This window comes from Onychomys torridus, chromosome 22, assembly GCF_903995425.1.
Source record: "Onychomys torridus chromosome 22, mOncTor1.1, whole genome shotgun sequence".
NCBI lineage: Eukaryota > Metazoa > Chordata > Mammalia > Rodentia > Cricetidae > Onychomys > Onychomys torridus.
The window spans coordinates 15,698,481-15,714,576 of record NC_050464.1 but is presented as its reverse complement, the minus strand read 5'-3'; the positions used below and the strand labels follow the sequence as shown (position 1 = coordinate 15,714,576).

The 16,096-nt window shown below is 51.5% G+C and overlaps 2 protein-coding genes across 5 annotated transcripts; one reads left to right on the top strand and one right to left on the bottom strand.

Annotated features, from left to right (window-relative positions):
* Nucleotides 1-7,803: 7,803 nt before the first annotated feature.
* Nucleotides 7,804-9,624, top strand: Ppp1r35 (protein phosphatase 1 regulatory subunit 35). 4 transcript variants are annotated; one of them, XM_036172077.1, is made up of 5 exons: nt 7,804-7,935; nt 8,020-8,176; nt 8,411-8,720; nt 8,803-9,058; nt 9,139-9,624. In XM_036172077.1, exons 3-5 carry the CDS (start codon nt 8,487-8,489, stop codon nt 9,540-9,542), a joined length of 894 nt encoding a protein of 297 aa, XP_036027970.1. In that variant the 5' UTR covers nt 7,804-7,935; nt 8,020-8,176; nt 8,411-8,486; the 3' UTR covers nt 9,543-9,624. The 4 variants fall into 4 exon arrangements, with proteins under 4 accessions (XP_036027970.1, XP_036027969.1, XP_036027968.1 ...); XM_036172076.1 differs by having other exon boundaries at nt 7,804-8,176; XM_036172078.1 differs by lacking the exons at nt 7,804-7,935; nt 8,020-8,176 and having other exon boundaries at nt 8,238-8,720; nt 9,139-9,275; nt 9,369-9,624.
* A 1,555-nt stretch (nt 9,625-11,179) lies between these two features.
* On the bottom strand, nt 11,180-15,623 carry Mepce (methylphosphate capping enzyme). Its single transcript, XM_036171596.1, has 4 exons — nt 13,967-15,623; nt 12,530-12,748; nt 11,889-12,015; nt 11,180-11,771 (listed from the first exon to the last, which is right to left on the bottom strand). Exons 1-4 carry the CDS (start codon nt 15,518-15,520, stop codon nt 11,719-11,721), a joined length of 1,953 nt encoding a protein of 650 aa, XP_036027489.1. The 5' UTR covers nt 15,521-15,623; the 3' UTR covers nt 11,180-11,718.
* Between the last annotated feature and the right edge of the window lie 473 nt (nt 15,624-16,096).

Sequence of the window (16,096 nt, the reverse complement as noted above, 5' to 3'; positions counted from 1 at the left end):
ATCACTTCATCTAAAAGTTTCAATTTCTTTCCCTGTTTCTTCCTTAAGGTTTCCTGTCATCCGTGGACCACTCCTCTGCTTGGACAGGTATGGCCAACCTTTTGACTTTCTGATATGTTTTCCTCTACAAATGTGTTGAGCCACATTCACGGCTGTCTTCGAATGCATCTGGCATGTAGACTGCAGGTTGGACATACTTGTGGACTTAACCTTTCAATGGCTTTCTGTCTTCCTTGGGTGGGTAGGGGAGATATCCAAAGAGTATCTTTGTCCAAAACATCCGGTCCAACCCGCTATGGTGGCCACTGCCTGTTGTTCCAGCATTTGAGAGGCTGAAACGGGAAGATTGCAAGTTCAAGGCTGGGCTGGACTATTTGGTAAGTTTAAGGCCAGCCTGGGGTACAGAGCAGGATCTTGTCTCATTAATAATTAAAATCTTAGGCTCCGCAGTTAGGAGCATCATCTGCTCTTGCAGAGGACACGGGTTTGTCTCCCAGCACTTACATGGCCTCTCACAACCAACTGTAACTGCAGTTCCAGGGGGTCTAACACTATATTTTGTCCTCTTAAGGCACCAGGCACACACTTGGTGTACATACATACCTCCTGGCAAGATACTTATGCACATAAAATAAAAATAAATAAAATATTAAAAAAAAAACCCTTCTCTCAGGTTTGGGTGCTATTTCTTCTTTATGGACTCTCCCAAACCACATGATCCAGTGATCAAGAGAAACCCAACTCAGCGGGATGGTGGCACACACTTTTAATCCCAACACTCGGGAGGCAGAAGCAGATGGATCTCTGAGCTCGAGGCCAGCCTGGTCTACAGAGTGAGTTCCAGGACAGCCAGGGCTACACAGTGAAACCCTGTCTGAACAAACAAACAAACAAACAAAGGCCCACCTTAGAGTCACCCCCAACTGGGCTTTAGTTTTTCATGGAACACAACATATCTGAAATTAGACTTTTCCAGACACAAAATGGAGTCACTGGTGTCAGCTGTAATCAAGAAAAAGAAAGGTGGACAGACATGAGTTTTATTCCTACAATTAGTGTTTAAAACAACAACAACAACAACAAACCCATAATAACAGCAACAACCTAAAAACCAGAGTGGGTAGCACTTGCCTGTAATACCACTGTAGGGGAGGTGAAGACAGGAGCATCTCTGGGGCTTGCTATGCCAGCCTAGCTCAATTGGTGAGTTGCCCATCAGTGAGAGACCCTGTCCAAATAAATAAATAGTGCATGGTACCTCCTTTGGAATGACACCCAGGACTGGCTCTGGCCTCCACCCTCAGGACTATGCAGGTGTGAGCATGGGCAACACACACATACACAGGCACATGCACATGTGTGCATCTGCTCACACACATGTGCGCCTGCTTGCACACACACAAGTAGACACTGAGAACAGTAAATAGAAGTAGGTGTGCTGGCAACCACTTCTAAGGCCAACAACCATCGTAAGGTTGAAAGAGAAGGAATACAAGCCACAAGTTCAAGGCCAGGGTGAGCTATGTAGCAGGACGTTCGGGGTGCGGGGAGGTGATGAGAAAGTCGGGAGGCTACGAATGGAGGGTCATTGTGTGGTTCCTGATCGTAATTATCACCAGAGACCCTGTTAGAACCACAGGCTTGGGATGGTGAGATGGCTCAGCAGATAAAGGCGCTTGCCACAAAGGCTGACAACCCGATCTGAGTTTGATCTACCCATATGGTGAAAGGAGAGAACCAAGTCCTACAGGTTGTCCTGTGAGACAGACAGACAGACATACAGACAGACACAGACACACACACACACACAGACACACACACAGACACACACACACACACACACACACACACACACACACACACACACACAATTAAAATTTAAAACGGAGGCCAGTCTGGTCTACAAAGAGAGTTCCAGACCAGCCAGGAATACATGGTGGGATCCTGTCAGTTTCACACTCAGTTGTTTTGGTTTGTTTTTTGAGACAGGTTTCTGTGTAACAGTCCTAACTATCCTGGAACTCACTCTGTAGACCAGGCTGGTCTCGAACTCACAGAGATCCGCCTGCCTCTGCCTCTCAAGTGCTGGGATTAAAGGTGTGCGCCACCACTGCCTGGCTTCACCTCCAATTTTTAAAGTGAGAACCACAAGCTTGCAAACAAGCTGTCACAGCCTTATACAAAAACTTCTATATGACATTTCTTCAGCCCAGCAACTAACTCATCCACCTCAGACCACCACAGCTCTTGCTATTAATCATTGTGTCCTGTGCTCACTGTTTCTAAATATCTGACCTAATCCTCACACCTTGTGTTGAAAAATGTCCCCCTGAGCAGGGCATGGTAGCACAAACCTGTAATTTCAGAATATTATGGAGGTCGAGACAGAAGATCAGGAGCTCAAGGCCATACTAGAAAGTTTAAGATCAGCCCTACAGGAGACACTGACAAACCCAAGGCCCCCCAGAAGTGGTTAAAAGCAATACTTCCTGGATATGTGGTGTATTAGTTAACTTTTCAGAGCCTCAGTTTTCTCATGGATAAAATGGACATAGGAGTTATAATCTGTATCATGAGGTTGCCTGAAGGATCAGAGGGCGCACATTGCAATAACTCCACGTATTCGTTGCTATTAAAAGGATCATGGCTGAAAGCTGAGGATGTGTCGGTTGATCAAGTGCTCACCTAGCATGCTTGAGGTCCTGGGTTTCATCCCCTGCACCACAGAAATCCAGTCATGATGGCACGAACTTGGAATCCCAGCAATTCAGAGGTGAACACAGGAGGATGTGGAGTTCAAAGTCACTGTTGGCTACATAGTGAGTTCAAGGCCAGCTTGAGATACAGACCTTGTCTCAAAAGGGGAAAAAAGGATTTGCAGTTAATAATAATGCTGAATAAGCCAGAAGTAGGGAGAGTAAATCTTCATAGGGTCTGTGAATCTCATGTTCCAATAACTGTCTCAAGGAAATGATGTGGTTATGGAAGAGGTACGGAGAAAGGGAAAGGGCTGGAGAGATGGCTCAGTGGTTGTGAGTACTTGCTCCTCTTGCAGAGGATGTCGGTTCAATTCCCAGCACGGACATCAGCCAGCTCACAACTGCCTGCAATCCCGTTCCAGGGAATCTGAGGCTCTCTTTTGGCCCAGAAAGGCATCAGTAGGCATATGGTGTGTATACATGCACTCAGGCACAGGCATACAGGCATATACATAAAATGAAATAGAAAGATAACTCTCAAAAAAAATAAAAATAAAAATAAAAAAATAAAAAAAAGAGCCAAGCCGGGTAGTGGTGGCACACACCTTTAATCCCAGCACTGGGGAGGCAGAGGCAGGAGAGAAACTCTATCTTGAATAACAAAACAAACAACAGAAAAAGTAGAGGGTGAAGACGGGCCTCCATTGGTAGAGTGCCTGCCTTACATGTAAAGGCCTAGGTTCTGTCCAGAAAGATCCAAACTGGGCATGGTAAAACATGCCTGTATTGCCAACACTGGGGAGGTAGAAGCAGGAGGATCAGAAGTTCAAGGTTGGGTTGGGGGATGTGGCTCCGCTGGAGTGCTTGCCCAGCATGCACAAAACCCCCGGTGTCTATCCCCAGAGCTTCAATAAACTGGGCATAGGGGTGCACGCCGCATTGATCACATTGACATTGCTCTGTGACTTCTAACACTTCTCCCCTGTGTCAAGCAACTCAGAGAAAACACAGATTCAAGCAACAGATTATTTTAATGCCGGGAGCTTTCCAGGGCCTCCTGTTCCACGCCTGTGCTCTCTTTGTGTGTGCACACATGTGTGCGTATGTGTGCTGGAGTGTGTGGGTGATCGAGGCCAGAGGACCACTGTGACTTTCATCACTTAGAGGTTCACTGGCCTGGAGCTTGCAGGCAGGGTGAATGGCCAGCACAGCATGCTCCAGGGATCCTCTTGTGTCTACCTCCCCAGCAGGGATTACAAGTGTGCTACATGTCTGAACTTTATTTATTATGTATATAGTGTTCTGTCTGCATGTATGCCTGCAGACCAGAAAGGGGCAACAGATCTCACTACAGATGGTTCTGTGCCACCATGTGGGTGCTGGGAATTGAACTCAGGACCTCTGGAAGAGCAGCCGGTGCCCTTAACCACTGAGCCATCTCTCCAGTCCCCTTTCTTTCTTCCTTAAGACAAGGTCTCATGTATCCAGGTCGGCCTAGAACTTCCTAAGGAGCACGGGGTACTGTTAATCACTAATTCTACCGCCTCCACCTCTGGGGGGCTAAGATTACAGGCATGCACTACCACACCTGGTTTTGTGAGATGCTGGGAACGGAACCTAGAGACTCATGCATTCCAGGTAAAAGCACTCTACCAATTGAGCTACATTCTACCCTCTGACAGAGTCTCTCTTATAGCCCAGGCTAGCCTTGGATTTGCGATCTTCCCGCCTCAGCCTCCCTGTCTGGGATTACATGCATGGATGTTCACATCCTGCCCCCACTCTCTGAAAGGCCCATCTCATTCCCACACTTCCACAGACAGCAGGTGTGGATAAGTAGTAGAGGCATGCCTTATGGGGTTAGGACCTGGGTGGGGGGGGCACATTTCCTGGCCTATCTTCTTTCCCCATTGCACAAAGCTGGGGCTCCCGCTGGAGCCTGGGTTATCTTGGAAGGGGTGTGTGAAAGATTAGGAGGTACTGTCTGGAGTCTGGACAGACGGAGAACCTTGTCTTTGGAGACACTTGTCCTCCCCCCAAACACATGGTGGCCTTTCGTCTGTCAGAATTCTTTTTGTTTTTTTCTTTTTTCTTTTTGGTTTTTTTCGAGACAGGGTTTCTCTGTGTAGCTTTGCGCCTTTCCTGGAACTTGCTCTGTAGCCCAGGCTGGCCTCGAACTCACAGATCCACCTGGCTCTGCCTCCCGAGTGCTAGGATTAAAGGTGTGTGCCACCACCGCCCCTGTCAGAATTATTGACAGCCCTTTCATCTGATGCAGAAACAAGGAAATGGGAAGTGGGCAGGATGGGGGAAGGGAGACAGGGAGGAGATGCAGCATGAGCCTACCCCTCGTGGCCATCTTTTTTTTTTTTTTTTTTTTTTTTTAATTGGGAAAGTGCTCTGAACTGGGCTACATCACAGTACCGCCTCCCCTTTAAAATTTTTAATTTAACTTATTTATTTTTAGATGTGGGTGTGGGCTAGCTCATGCTACGATCCGTATGTCCGTATGTGTGTGTTAGTCAGTGGACGACTTGGTGGAGTTGGTTTTTTTCCTTCCACCAGGCATCAAATTCAGGTTGCCAGTCTTGGCAGCAAGCACCTTTACTCACTGAGCAATTTTTTTTTAAAGATTTATTTATTATGTATATAGTGTTCTGTTTGCATGTATGCCTGCAAGCCAGAAGAGGGAGCCAGCTCTCATTACAGATGGTTGTGAGCCACCATGTGGGTGCTGGGAATTGAACTCAGGACCTCTGGAAGAACAGCTAGTGCTCTTAACCTCTGAGCCATCTCTCCAGCCCTCACTGAGCAATCTTGCCAGCCGCTTGTTGCATTTTCTTTTAAGAAAATGTGGAAAATGAAATTCATTATAGATCTATAATATATACATATACATACACACATATACAATACATATATGCATTCATATATATATATATATATATATATATATATATATATATATATGAACGCTCTTGAGCCCTCCTAATAAGTCATTTATTGCTCACCTCTTGTGTTTGACCTAACATCCTTGAGACTATCAGGTACAATCTTTTCAGAAAGGTACAGACAACTTCCACCAACCCGAAGGAAGGCTAAGAACGTTCTTGGATTGCATCTGAGCTCTATGGCAGAGATGGCCTCTCTTTCCTGTGACCTGCCTATCTGATGTTCCTACCCAGGTATCTGAGAAGAAATACCTTGACTTATGACTTTCTTTGTCCTTTGTTAATGTAAAACTTGATGACACTGTTACCATGTTGGGCCATGGTATTTGGGGTAACCTAAATCTGATTCTGGACCATGATCACTCTTTTTGGTTTCAGAATAAATCATCTTATTACCTTTCAGGTGTGAGCTGTTTTGTGTTAAGGGGGAAACCCTTTTAGTCACAGAATTATTCAAATGTATATAACATGTACCAATCAGCCTGCTTTCACAATCATCACTATTAGCTACTGTTTTTCTTTTAGTGTGTGTATGTGTGCGCGTGAGTGTGTGTGCACGTGAGTGTGTATGTATGTGAGTGTGTATGTGTGTGTGTGTGTAGACGAGCATCAGATGTCTCTCTCTATTATGTCACTGCACATCTTATTTGTTAAGACAGGTACTCAGTGTGAGCCTGGAATCCAATGTTTTGGGCAGGCTGGCTGGCCAGTGAGCCCCTGGGATTTGCCTGTTTCCACCCTTCAGCACTGGGGTTACAGACTTTGCACCTGGCCCAAACTCAGATTCTTTCTTTCTTTCTTTTTTTTGGTGTATGTGTGTGTGTGTGTGTGTGTGTGTGTCTGTATAACCCTGTTTGTCCTGGAACTCAATCTGTAGAAGAAGCTATCCTCGAACTCACAGAGATCCACTTGCCTCTGGCTCCGAACTCAGATTCTAAAGCTTGTGCAGCAAGCACTTACTTGACCTATGAGCCACCTCCCAGGATCTCTCCACCTCCAGCGTTCCTGCCAGCTCCCGTGTGCCACGGTCTGGATTATGGCATTTCTGTTTCTTCTAGGGAGCTGCAGTGGGGCCCCTTACTCATGGTCTTTATGGAAGATCCTTGAGGAACCCTTTAACACCAATTCTCTGAGTCATTCTACACTTGCTTCCTGTCACTGCCCCAAAGATGCAGCCTTCAGCAAGAGTGTTCAACTATGACCATCTAGGTCCTTGATGAAGGTAAAACAGCAGCTCCTTGTTTTCTTGTTGAAGAACCACAGAACTAGGCAATGTTGTGACTGGTGGTTCCTTTCTCCAGCTCATGAGAATAAAATGTTAAATGAAAAAAGAAAAAGTCATATTTTCTCCAGGCATGGTGGTGCATGCCTTTAATTCCAGCACTCAGGAAATAGAGGCAGGAGGGTCTCTGTGAGTTTGAGGCCATCCTGGTCTACAGAGTGAGTTTCAGGACAGCAAGAGATGCATAGTGAGACCCTGTCTCAAATGAACAAAAAAACAAATCATTAATACAGAAAGGTTTCTACTCTCCTACTTACTTTCTCCCTTAGCTTTTTTTTTTTTAATTTTTATTTTTTTAAAGCTCAGACTGACCTCAATCTCATTTTGTAGCTAACGATGACCTTGAATTCCTGATCCTCCTGTTCTGCCTCCTAGATACTAGTATTTCAGGCTTGTGCCACCACACCGGGCTAAACTTCTATTGTTTCTGAAATGTGTAAAAGAAACTAGATATTGTCTACCCTTTGCAGACTGGCAAAGGCTATCACCTACTCTAGCTGCTGCACTGTATCAATAATTTGTCCCCCATTATTGCTCAGTATTATTTTATGATATTTATGTACATTTTAGTCCTTTATCTGTTGAAGGACATTACTAGTTTGGGGCTATGAGTAAAGGTGAGATGAACATGTGTGTACAAGTTTTCAATTGCCCAAGGATATAGAATCAGAGGTCACAATTTCGGGTTTTAGTTAACCGGGTCTCTCATAGCCCAAGGTGTCCACTAAGTTCCTATGTAGCCAAGGCTGGCCCTGAATTCCTCCAGATCCGTTTCTGTTTCCAACTCCCAAACTGTCATTGCTTTTAAGGTCTTCTGTCTGTGTGGGAGGATTGGGATGTGAATCTCACTAGCGTGTGCGTAAGTGCAGAGCTCAGTTCTCTCGTTCCACCCCGGGTGACTGGAATTGAGCTCAGATTGTCAGGCTTGATGGCAAGCTCCTTTAACCTCGGAGCCATCTTTTCGGTCCCCCCTTCCCCCCCAGGATGTGCACTTAGAATTAAGGTACTATTCCGTAAATTCCTAAAGTATTTCCTACTCAAATACAAGAATTCAGGGACTTTGCAACGAGCCCGCTTCCACGTACAGGGAAGCTTTGATCGACGTTCAGAAGCGACCGAAACCTTCGGGAACGCTGTGGAGGTACCGCGCAGGACGTCTCGATACGAGAGCAGTGACCATTTTGTTCCAGTGAAAGAGGACGAACACTCTAATTCCTGAACAAATGCGAAGACGATTTTGACAGGTAAGGACGCCACATCCGCGTTCCCGAAAGGACTTGCAGGGGATCCGTAGGGCGTCTACGCACCGGCGCGCTAAGGCCCCGCCTTAAGGGCGAAGCCAGTATGTGAGGGCGGAAGTGCGTCTGCCCGGAAGCTGGAGGGTGGAGCGATGGGAATGACGCCCAGGAGCGCCAATGGAGTGCCGCGGCGGGCTTGTTGTCTTACACCGGTGGGTAAGGGCTAACGGTTTCCGGTAGTGGTAGCCCCCGAGACGTGGGAGCAAAAGAGGCGACGACGCGTCCTGAAAGCGCGGACCCCTGCAGCGCCTGCGAGATGATGGGCTACGAGGCGTCCGCGTTGGAGTCTATGGAGGGCGAAGAGGCCGTGGAGGCCCCGGGGCCAGCTCCGGAGCCGCGAGCCCCGGAGCCGCGAGCCCCGGACCCCGAGCCCGAGCCGGGCTTGGACTTGAGCCTGAGCCCGAGCCCGGTGCCCGAGAGTCCGGAGCGGCGGGACGGCAGCCCGGGACGGCGGAGGGGGCGTCGGGGCGGCAGCCGGAGGGGGCGGCAGGTGAGCAGCGGCGAAGGCCCGGCCCCCCTGCTCGCCTGGCGTGCGGGGCTCCGCCGCTCACCGTGCCGCCCTCTACTCCCAGGTTCGTTTTCACCTGGCGCCGTCCTCTCCGGTGCGGTCCGAGCCGCTGGTCGCGCCCGGTGCACCGAGCGACGATCCCGCGGCGCCGCACGAGCTGGAGGCGCCGGCCCTGCAGAGCAGCCTGGCTTTGAGTCTGGAGCTGCAGCATGCGCGCGCCGCCGTCGCCAGCGGCCAGTTTGATGCCTCGAAGGCGGTGGAGGAGCAGCTGAGAAAGTCGTTCCAGACCCGCTGCGTCCTGGAGGAGACCGTGGCGGAGGGTGAGGGGGACAGGCGCCCGCCCCGGCGCGGGGGTCCGGGGGAAGGGCGCTGCTCACCCCCGCCTTTCCTGCGCTCGCAGGGTTGAACGTGCCGCGCTCTAAGCGGCTCTACCGAGACCTAGTGAGTCTGCAGGTGCCGGAGGAGCAGGTCCTGAACGCGGCGCTGAGGGAGAAGCTGGCGATGCTGCCGCCGCAGCCCCGAGCCCCGCCCCCGAAGGTGAAGGAAGGGATCCGGGACCTGGCTTCCTCCCCGGGGCTCTCTTCCTCCATCCGGAATGTAACCTTGCATTGGGCCTCACCTTCCCCACAGGAGGTGCTCGGGCAGGGGCCGGACATGACCATGCTGTGCAACCCAGACTCTCTCTGTTACGAATCTCCGCACTTGACAGTGGACGGGCTGCCCCCGTTAAGGCTTCAAGCTCGGCCCCGCCCTTCAGAAGATACCTTTCTCATGCATCGGATGCTGAGGCGCTGGGAAGCGTAGCCCCCACAACTCCCTGTATTGCCAGTCTGTACCTTCGTTAAAACTGTGCTTCATAGAATAAAGGTTTTCTTTAAAAAACTTAGCTCCTCTTGAGAAGCTGCCTGTAGGTGTAAATTTTCTTCCCTCCTCCCATGATGACAAGTGGAAAACTACTGTCTTAAGCGTGGGGTCAGATTTTCCTTTCCACTTAAATCACCTTTGTTTTGGCTAGAATTAGAATTTCTGACTTAGCCTTACATCGTGGTGCCATATCCCAGGACTTGGGAGGCAGAGGCAGGAGGATCCTGTGTTCAAGGAGTCTGAATTAAATTTCCAGAGTGTGTGTGTGCAAACGTATACAAGTCAGAATGCTTTAGATTTCCACTTTGGCTGGGTGTGGCATGAACACTTGTGAGGTAGACAGGAGGGTTGGGAGTTCTAGGTCAACCTAAGTTAGAGGACACTGTCTCAGAAACCACCACAGGAAAAAAAAATGCACCCTAATTCTGCCCCATTTATAACAACTTTTTTTTTTTTTTTTTTTTTTTTAAAGCTGAGGATCGAACCCAGGGCCTTGTGCTTGCTAGTGCTCTGCCACTGAGCTAAATCCCCAACCCAAGAACAACTTTTAATATTTTAATCTGTATAGCTCTGGTTGTCTTGGAACTCATATAGGCTAGTCTGGTCTAAAACTCTGCTTCCCAAGTGCTAGGATTAAAGGCCTGCACCACTATACCTGGCTATTCAAATACTTCTGTTCAAAAAGTATTTGCCCAAATGTGGGTATAACATTAAATAACTGCTCGAAAGGAGACTTTTCCCTGTTTCATCTGAGTATTGCCCGTTTTGTCTGTGACTAACAGCAGAGTGCTCAGTGTTTGTTCAATGTTCAAGGTTCCAGCTATCCTTGACAAACCAATGAAGACCTTCACTTTGCAAACCACTGAAACATTTCATTCCCTCAGAGGTCCTGGAGCAGGTTATTGGCTCTGGGCTCCACTTAACCCCACTGCCAAGCCCTCCAGTTAGCCCTCCACCTCACACTCCCATACACAAACACTTGTCTGGGGTTTCTTTTGGAGGATAAGTGGGACTCATTAAGCTACACACCAAAATTTGCATTGCCCCTCCCCCTCTCCTGAGTAGTGTACGGACTAGGCTGTAGGCAAGTCTGTAAGGATGTTTTCTTAGTGACTGATGGGGAGAGGGCCTGGCCCATCGTGGGAGGGGCAATCCTGGGCTGGTGGTCCTGTGGTCTATAAGAAAGGCTAAGGAAGCTATGTGGAGCAAGTCAGTAAGCAGCTCCTGCCTTCAGGTCCCTGCCGTCCCCTATTGAGTTCCTGTCCTGACTTCTTGGATGATGAACTGAGATGTGGAAGCTTAAGCTGAATAAACCCTTCCCATACTCTTTGCTTATTTCATCACAGCCGTAGTAACCCTAACTACCACAGGTACTAACAGTCTTCCACCCCCATGAGATCCTGTCTCACTATGCAGCCCACCCAGGCTGCCCTCAAACCTCAAGAGATCAATCCTCCTGTCTCCAAGTCCTGGGACAAAGGGCCAGTGTGCAACAGGCAGCAAAACCCAGCCTCTTGAGAGTCTAGGAGGGGCAGAGAGCACATATTCCTACTAAGAGGTACCATCCCACTGGAAGGTGCGGACACAGGTGCAGGGCCACTGCCCTAGCTGTCAAGTTTATTGTGCTGTTCTCACATTCCAAACCAGCCCTTTTCCCACAGGGGACAGCAGAAAGAAGGGTTTTCACAGGACCTGTGTCTCCTCACCAAACTTCCCCTCTAACACCCTTAGTCCATCCATGGTCCACTTAAGTGCAGCTAGGAACAAAGGCTGAGAAGCAGGACTCTCCTTTGGAGAGCAGGAGGAAGGGCCTAGAACACTGGACATTCTCCCTTCCCATGCCCTAGGAGGACAGTCAGCAAACAGTCCATGCCATCCAGCCCAGCAGGCTGGGAGAGGAAGCTGATGTAATTCCAGCACAGCTGGCCTTACTCAAGTGCCAGAGGTGTCAGGGAGAAAACTTGGGAGAAGCAACTTAAGAAAAGCTCTCTTTACAGATCCAAGAAAGGAAACTTTTTGGAGTTAGACAGGAAAGACCTTGGGATAATTTCCTCTTCCCCCAGATCCTCAGGAGCAGCAAGGGCAGCCTCTTCACACCTTCTGTTCAGAAGGCCACTTAGTGGCTGGGGGAACGGGCCTTGTGGAACAAGTACACAGGACGCTGGAAGCCTAAAAGGAAGAAGACACAGAAGATAGGTGGGTAGGACCTTCAGATTCTCCACAGGGCCAGCACCCTCTCAACCAGGGCCCATTCCTCCCAGCGACAAAGCAAGCCGAGACTCTTACCTCTGGAGGTGTTACTCGGTGTGGCCACAAGCTCATAGCTGGAGAAGCCCACCTCTGGAGATGTCAGGTAAGAACTGAACTGTTCTGGCTTCAGCTGGATTCGAAAGTAGTTCTTATAGATTGTTTCCTGGTGAAACAGGGGAGGGGGACACTTCAGCTCACCATCCCTTTCCCTGGCCAAGAATGACAGACACCGTTTTCTCTTTGCTCACAAGTCTGAGCTGGGTATGGTGGTACAAGCCAGTCTTCTCAGGTACTTAGAAGGCTGAAGCAGGAGGATGAAGAGTTCAAGACCAGCCTGCACTACGGGAGCCAGTTCAGGCCAGCAGCTTAGCCAGTCTTGAAATAAAAAAGGGCTGACTAGGTGTTTGGTGGCACACGCCTTTGATCCCAGAACTCAGGAGGCAGAGGCAGGTGGATCTCTGAGTTCCAGGCCAGCCTGGTCTACAGATCAGTTCTAGGACAGCCAGGACGGTTACACAGAGAAACCCTGTCTTGAAAAACCAAATAAACAAACAAATGGGGAAAACAAAATCAAACACCAAAACAAACAGGCTGGGCATAGCTTACTGGTAGAACACTTTCCCTGCCATTTGTGAAGTCTAGAGTTTAGTCTCCCATCCCTAAGAAACCCAGCTCACCGTCAGAGACTTTCTCCTGCAGTAGGAGGACCATGGTTGGGGCTCCAGGACCAGAATGCCCCCAGGGCGCAGATGGCGGTAGATCCGGCGGAACATGCGCTTCAGCCCCTCGTCACCCCAGTTCAGGTGCACCCACTTGGTGAGGCTGAGGCAGAGCACCACATCATACTCAGGTCTTTGGGCATCCACCAGCTCATCTCGGTCCAGGATATAGTTACCCTGAGGGCCAGAAGAGGGGGAAGAGGTCAAAAAGAGGGCTCAGAAGCACCACCGGCCCCACAACCACCGCAGACTCTGAGACCAAGTCCTACACACAACCTCACTCCGGCCCTGGGTGGCCTTCTTCTCTGAGGCTCCTCCTGACAGAGAGTGCTCCCTTTCTGTCTCAGGTTCTCTCTTCTCCCTTTCTCCCTCTGCTTCCTCCTGTGCTAAACCAAACAAACCTAAAAGGGAGCCTGTGCAGAGGTAAACTGAACTAATTATCGGAGGGACAACTGGAGAATACTGGAATGCTCCCGAGGCCCCAGCCTGTGCTTACTCCAGCCCTGGGGACCTCATATACAAAGGCGGTGGTTCTAAAGACCGAGGCCCTTCCATATAGGCTCTTCCCATTAGGTTTGGTAATGTTTCAGGCCTATTCTTTCTCCAATGAAATGAAAAACCCTAGGAAACCTTTGGAAGGTAATTTCATCCACTCCCCGCGAAAGAAGACATTTTTTTCAGGCTAAGCCATGGGCAAACCTTCCTCTGGATGGTCTAACAACTGCTCAATGGAGAAAGCTAGTGGAGACGGGACATATGCTCTATCAGGCTGGGAACGCTCTCCTCTCTTCACTGCCCTCCTCTCCTGCTATTCAGAGTCAGCACGGACAAGACGGAAAGCCAAGCCTATTGGGTTCCTGACCAGTAACTTCAACAGTCTGTACTGTATCCAGGGAAACGAAAAGCAGCTGATGCAAACAAGGTCCCTATCAAAGGCCCCAACTACACATACTGGAGTGCTACCAGTCGTGTCCCGCCCCCCCCCCCTCCCCTGAAGACAGCCAACCTCATGCTCCCTCAGGAGATTTGAGGGCAAAGTTCCATCTGGACAGAGCAGTAGAGGTTACCCCCAAGGGGGAAGGTGAATTGTCTGGATTATAGTCCCCACTGGAAGCAGGACAAGTCAACTCCCCTATCAGGGATGAGATCCTTGTAGTAGAAAAGACCAAATGTTAGTGCCTGAAGGTAGAGATCCCACTTTTCAGGTTACAGGAGGAGAGACAACACACCCAGTAGAGAGTCTCTGGCCAATCCAGACTGTCCTCTCCAGATGTTCTTGTAAGGAGGAACAGATTCAGGATACACCTCTAGGTAATGACCTTCCCCCCAACACATTCCTATTTAATCTCATCTTCACACTTGGACCCTATTCCAAGAGCCTTTGTACTCTCTTACCGTGACGAAGACGACATTGTTGGGGAAGACAGATGTGTCTGCTCCATCCAAGGGCACTTGGGGTGCAGCGATGGGACCCCGGCTGGCTGTCAGTGAGGCTGGGAAGCAGCTCCTTTTTCGGACAGTGGTAGTCCCTTCCTCCCCCTCTGTCCCTGGGTTACCCTCAGAAGTCTGGGCTTGGAGACGAAGCTCCTCAGACAGGTAGTGTCGGATATTTTGGCGGGCAGAATGGATAAGCCGTGGATCAATGTCCAGCCCCACCATACGGGCTGGGCCCCACTTGCAGGCAATACTTAGGGTCAGATGGCCAACATTGCAGCCCAGATCTAGAACGTCCCGGCCTTGAAACCACTCGGGCTTCAATACCCTAAGGCGCACGTCCTCGCAGGAAGGATTGCGATAACCATAGTACTTGCAGTAGTTCCCATACTGGAACTTTTGCTGCTGCTTTTTGAAGCCAGTGGCAGGTAGTGGGTGATGATGACGGCCTCCCCCACTCCCTCTGCCCTTCTCCTTGGAACCCTGGCTTCCACCCCTAGCCCCTGCCTCCGACTTGCTGGAAGTCCTGCGACGTTTGCGATGTCGGGAGGAGGAAGATGAAGGTGCAGAGGTAACTGAGGCAGCTGGAGGGGCAGAAAGGGAGCCTGAGGAGCCCTGCAGGGCAGAGGGAAGGGGAGACACAACCTCATCCCTGCAGTTGATGGCTGTGTTGAGTTCATAAGGTTGAGGGGCATCTCGGTTCAGGCCCCGGTCCCGGTGCTGCTGCTGCTGCTGCTGCTGCTGCGTGGCACCCTCCCCGTGGAGTGAGGGGGTGAGAGGGTCAGTGGGCAGCACGGCGTGGCTATCGTTCCCTCCAGGTGCCTGCTGCTGCTGGTGGTGCGGTCCCCGGTGTCTATGGCGCTTGCGACCAATCTTGAGTGGCGAGGCAAGAACTACGTGGGCCTCATCAGTGCAAGTGTTGAGACTGAGCGGGTCAGTGATATCTTTGGGGATGAGGATCTCCACAGGGTCTCGCCCCTTGGCCGGAAGTGGGGATGACTTTGGGGTCTCCGCATTGAGCGCTCGGCTGACTTCCTCATCCAGGAGGCTATTCAGGTTCAGCGGGTCAAATATATTGCCCCCCAGAAGGAAATTGGAGGGTAACACCGAGTCGCAGTCCGAATTCACCCGCCGGCGCCTCTTGAAGGCCGGATGTTTGAAGCCGCCACCGCTGCCTCCCCCGACGTTACAGCTATTTCTCCTCTTGCCCCCGCCACCCCCGGGGGGTCGGTGGGGCTGGTAGCCATTGCGGGGCCGAGGAGGGGCCGGGGGGCCCAGGTCCGTCCCGCCCCCTCCCCGGCGCTCCTCCCCGCGGGGCTCCCCGGGCGCCTGGGCCTGGGGGCCGCCCCCTCCGCTGCCGCCGCCGGCCGAGGGCGCGCGTGGGCCCGGCCCGCGTTCCGTCCCGTCCCGGGGCGGCCGCACCTCGGGGCCGCCCCCTCCGCCCGACTCATCTCTGAGCGGCGGCGGCGGGGCCGGCACCAGAAAGGGCTCCTTCTCGGCCGCCATCTCGATCATCTCCTCGCCCCGCGGACTTTGCCCTCCCCACGCGGAGGGGCCGAGAAGGGACCAAGGGGAAGCCCCCCGGCCGCCCCTGCGGAGGCCGCCTCACTCACTCCCGCCCGCCCGCCCCTTCCCGTCCCCGAGTGCGCGCGCAGCTCCGCCCGGCGCCCGGGAGGGCCTCCACCTCCCTCCCGCGCCCCCCAACCAAAAGCGCGCCCCGCTCGCCCGCGAGACCAAAACAAGATGCCCGCGAGACCCGGACGAGCCGAGGGGCCCACTGCGCGTGCGCCGCCGCCGCCGCCGCGTGCGCCGCCACTACCACTCCGCCGCGAGCGCGCACGACGGGCGCGCGTTCCGCTCGCCCGGGAGCCACGCATGCGCACTCCGCCACCCCCCGGGCTGCTGCGCGCGCATCGGGAGTGCGACCCAACTTAACGGCTCCGGGAGTTTAAATACAGCACCCCCCTCCCCTGGCCGAGGGCCTCTCCCCCTCCCCCAGCCCGAGACGCCCACCACCCCACACGGACACCCGACTTCCCTTCGCCGCTACGTGCAAGCCCTACTGATATCCTTTGTCTCTGCCGTGCGATC

Excerpts from the sequence above, each read along its gene's own strand:
- Mepce (XM_036171596.1), bottom strand. The coding sequence starts at position 15,520 with ATGATCGAGATGGCGGCCGAGAAGGAGCCCTTTCTGGTGCCGGCCCCG. Across the intron at positions 12,016-12,529 it reads GCAGGAGAAAGTCTCTGACG|GAAACAATCTATAAGAACTA; the intron begins GTGAGCTGGGTT and ends CTGTTTCACCAG. Across the intron at positions 11,772-11,888 it reads ACCGAGTAACACCTCCAGAG|GCTTCCAGCGTCCTGTGTAC; the intron begins GTAAGAGTCTCG and ends TCTTCCTTTTAG.
- Ppp1r35 (XM_036172077.1), top strand. The coding sequence starts at position 8,487 with ATGATGGGCTACGAGGCGTCCGCGTTGGAGTCTATGGAGGGCGAAGAG. Across the intron at positions 8,721-8,802 it reads GCAGCCGGAGGGGGCGGCAG|GTTCGTTTTCACCTGGCGCC; the intron begins GTGAGCAGCGGC and ends CTCTACTCCCAG. Across the intron at positions 9,059-9,138 it reads GGAGGAGACCGTGGCGGAGG|GGTTGAACGTGCCGCGCTCT; the intron begins GTGAGGGGGACA and ends CTGCGCTCGCAG.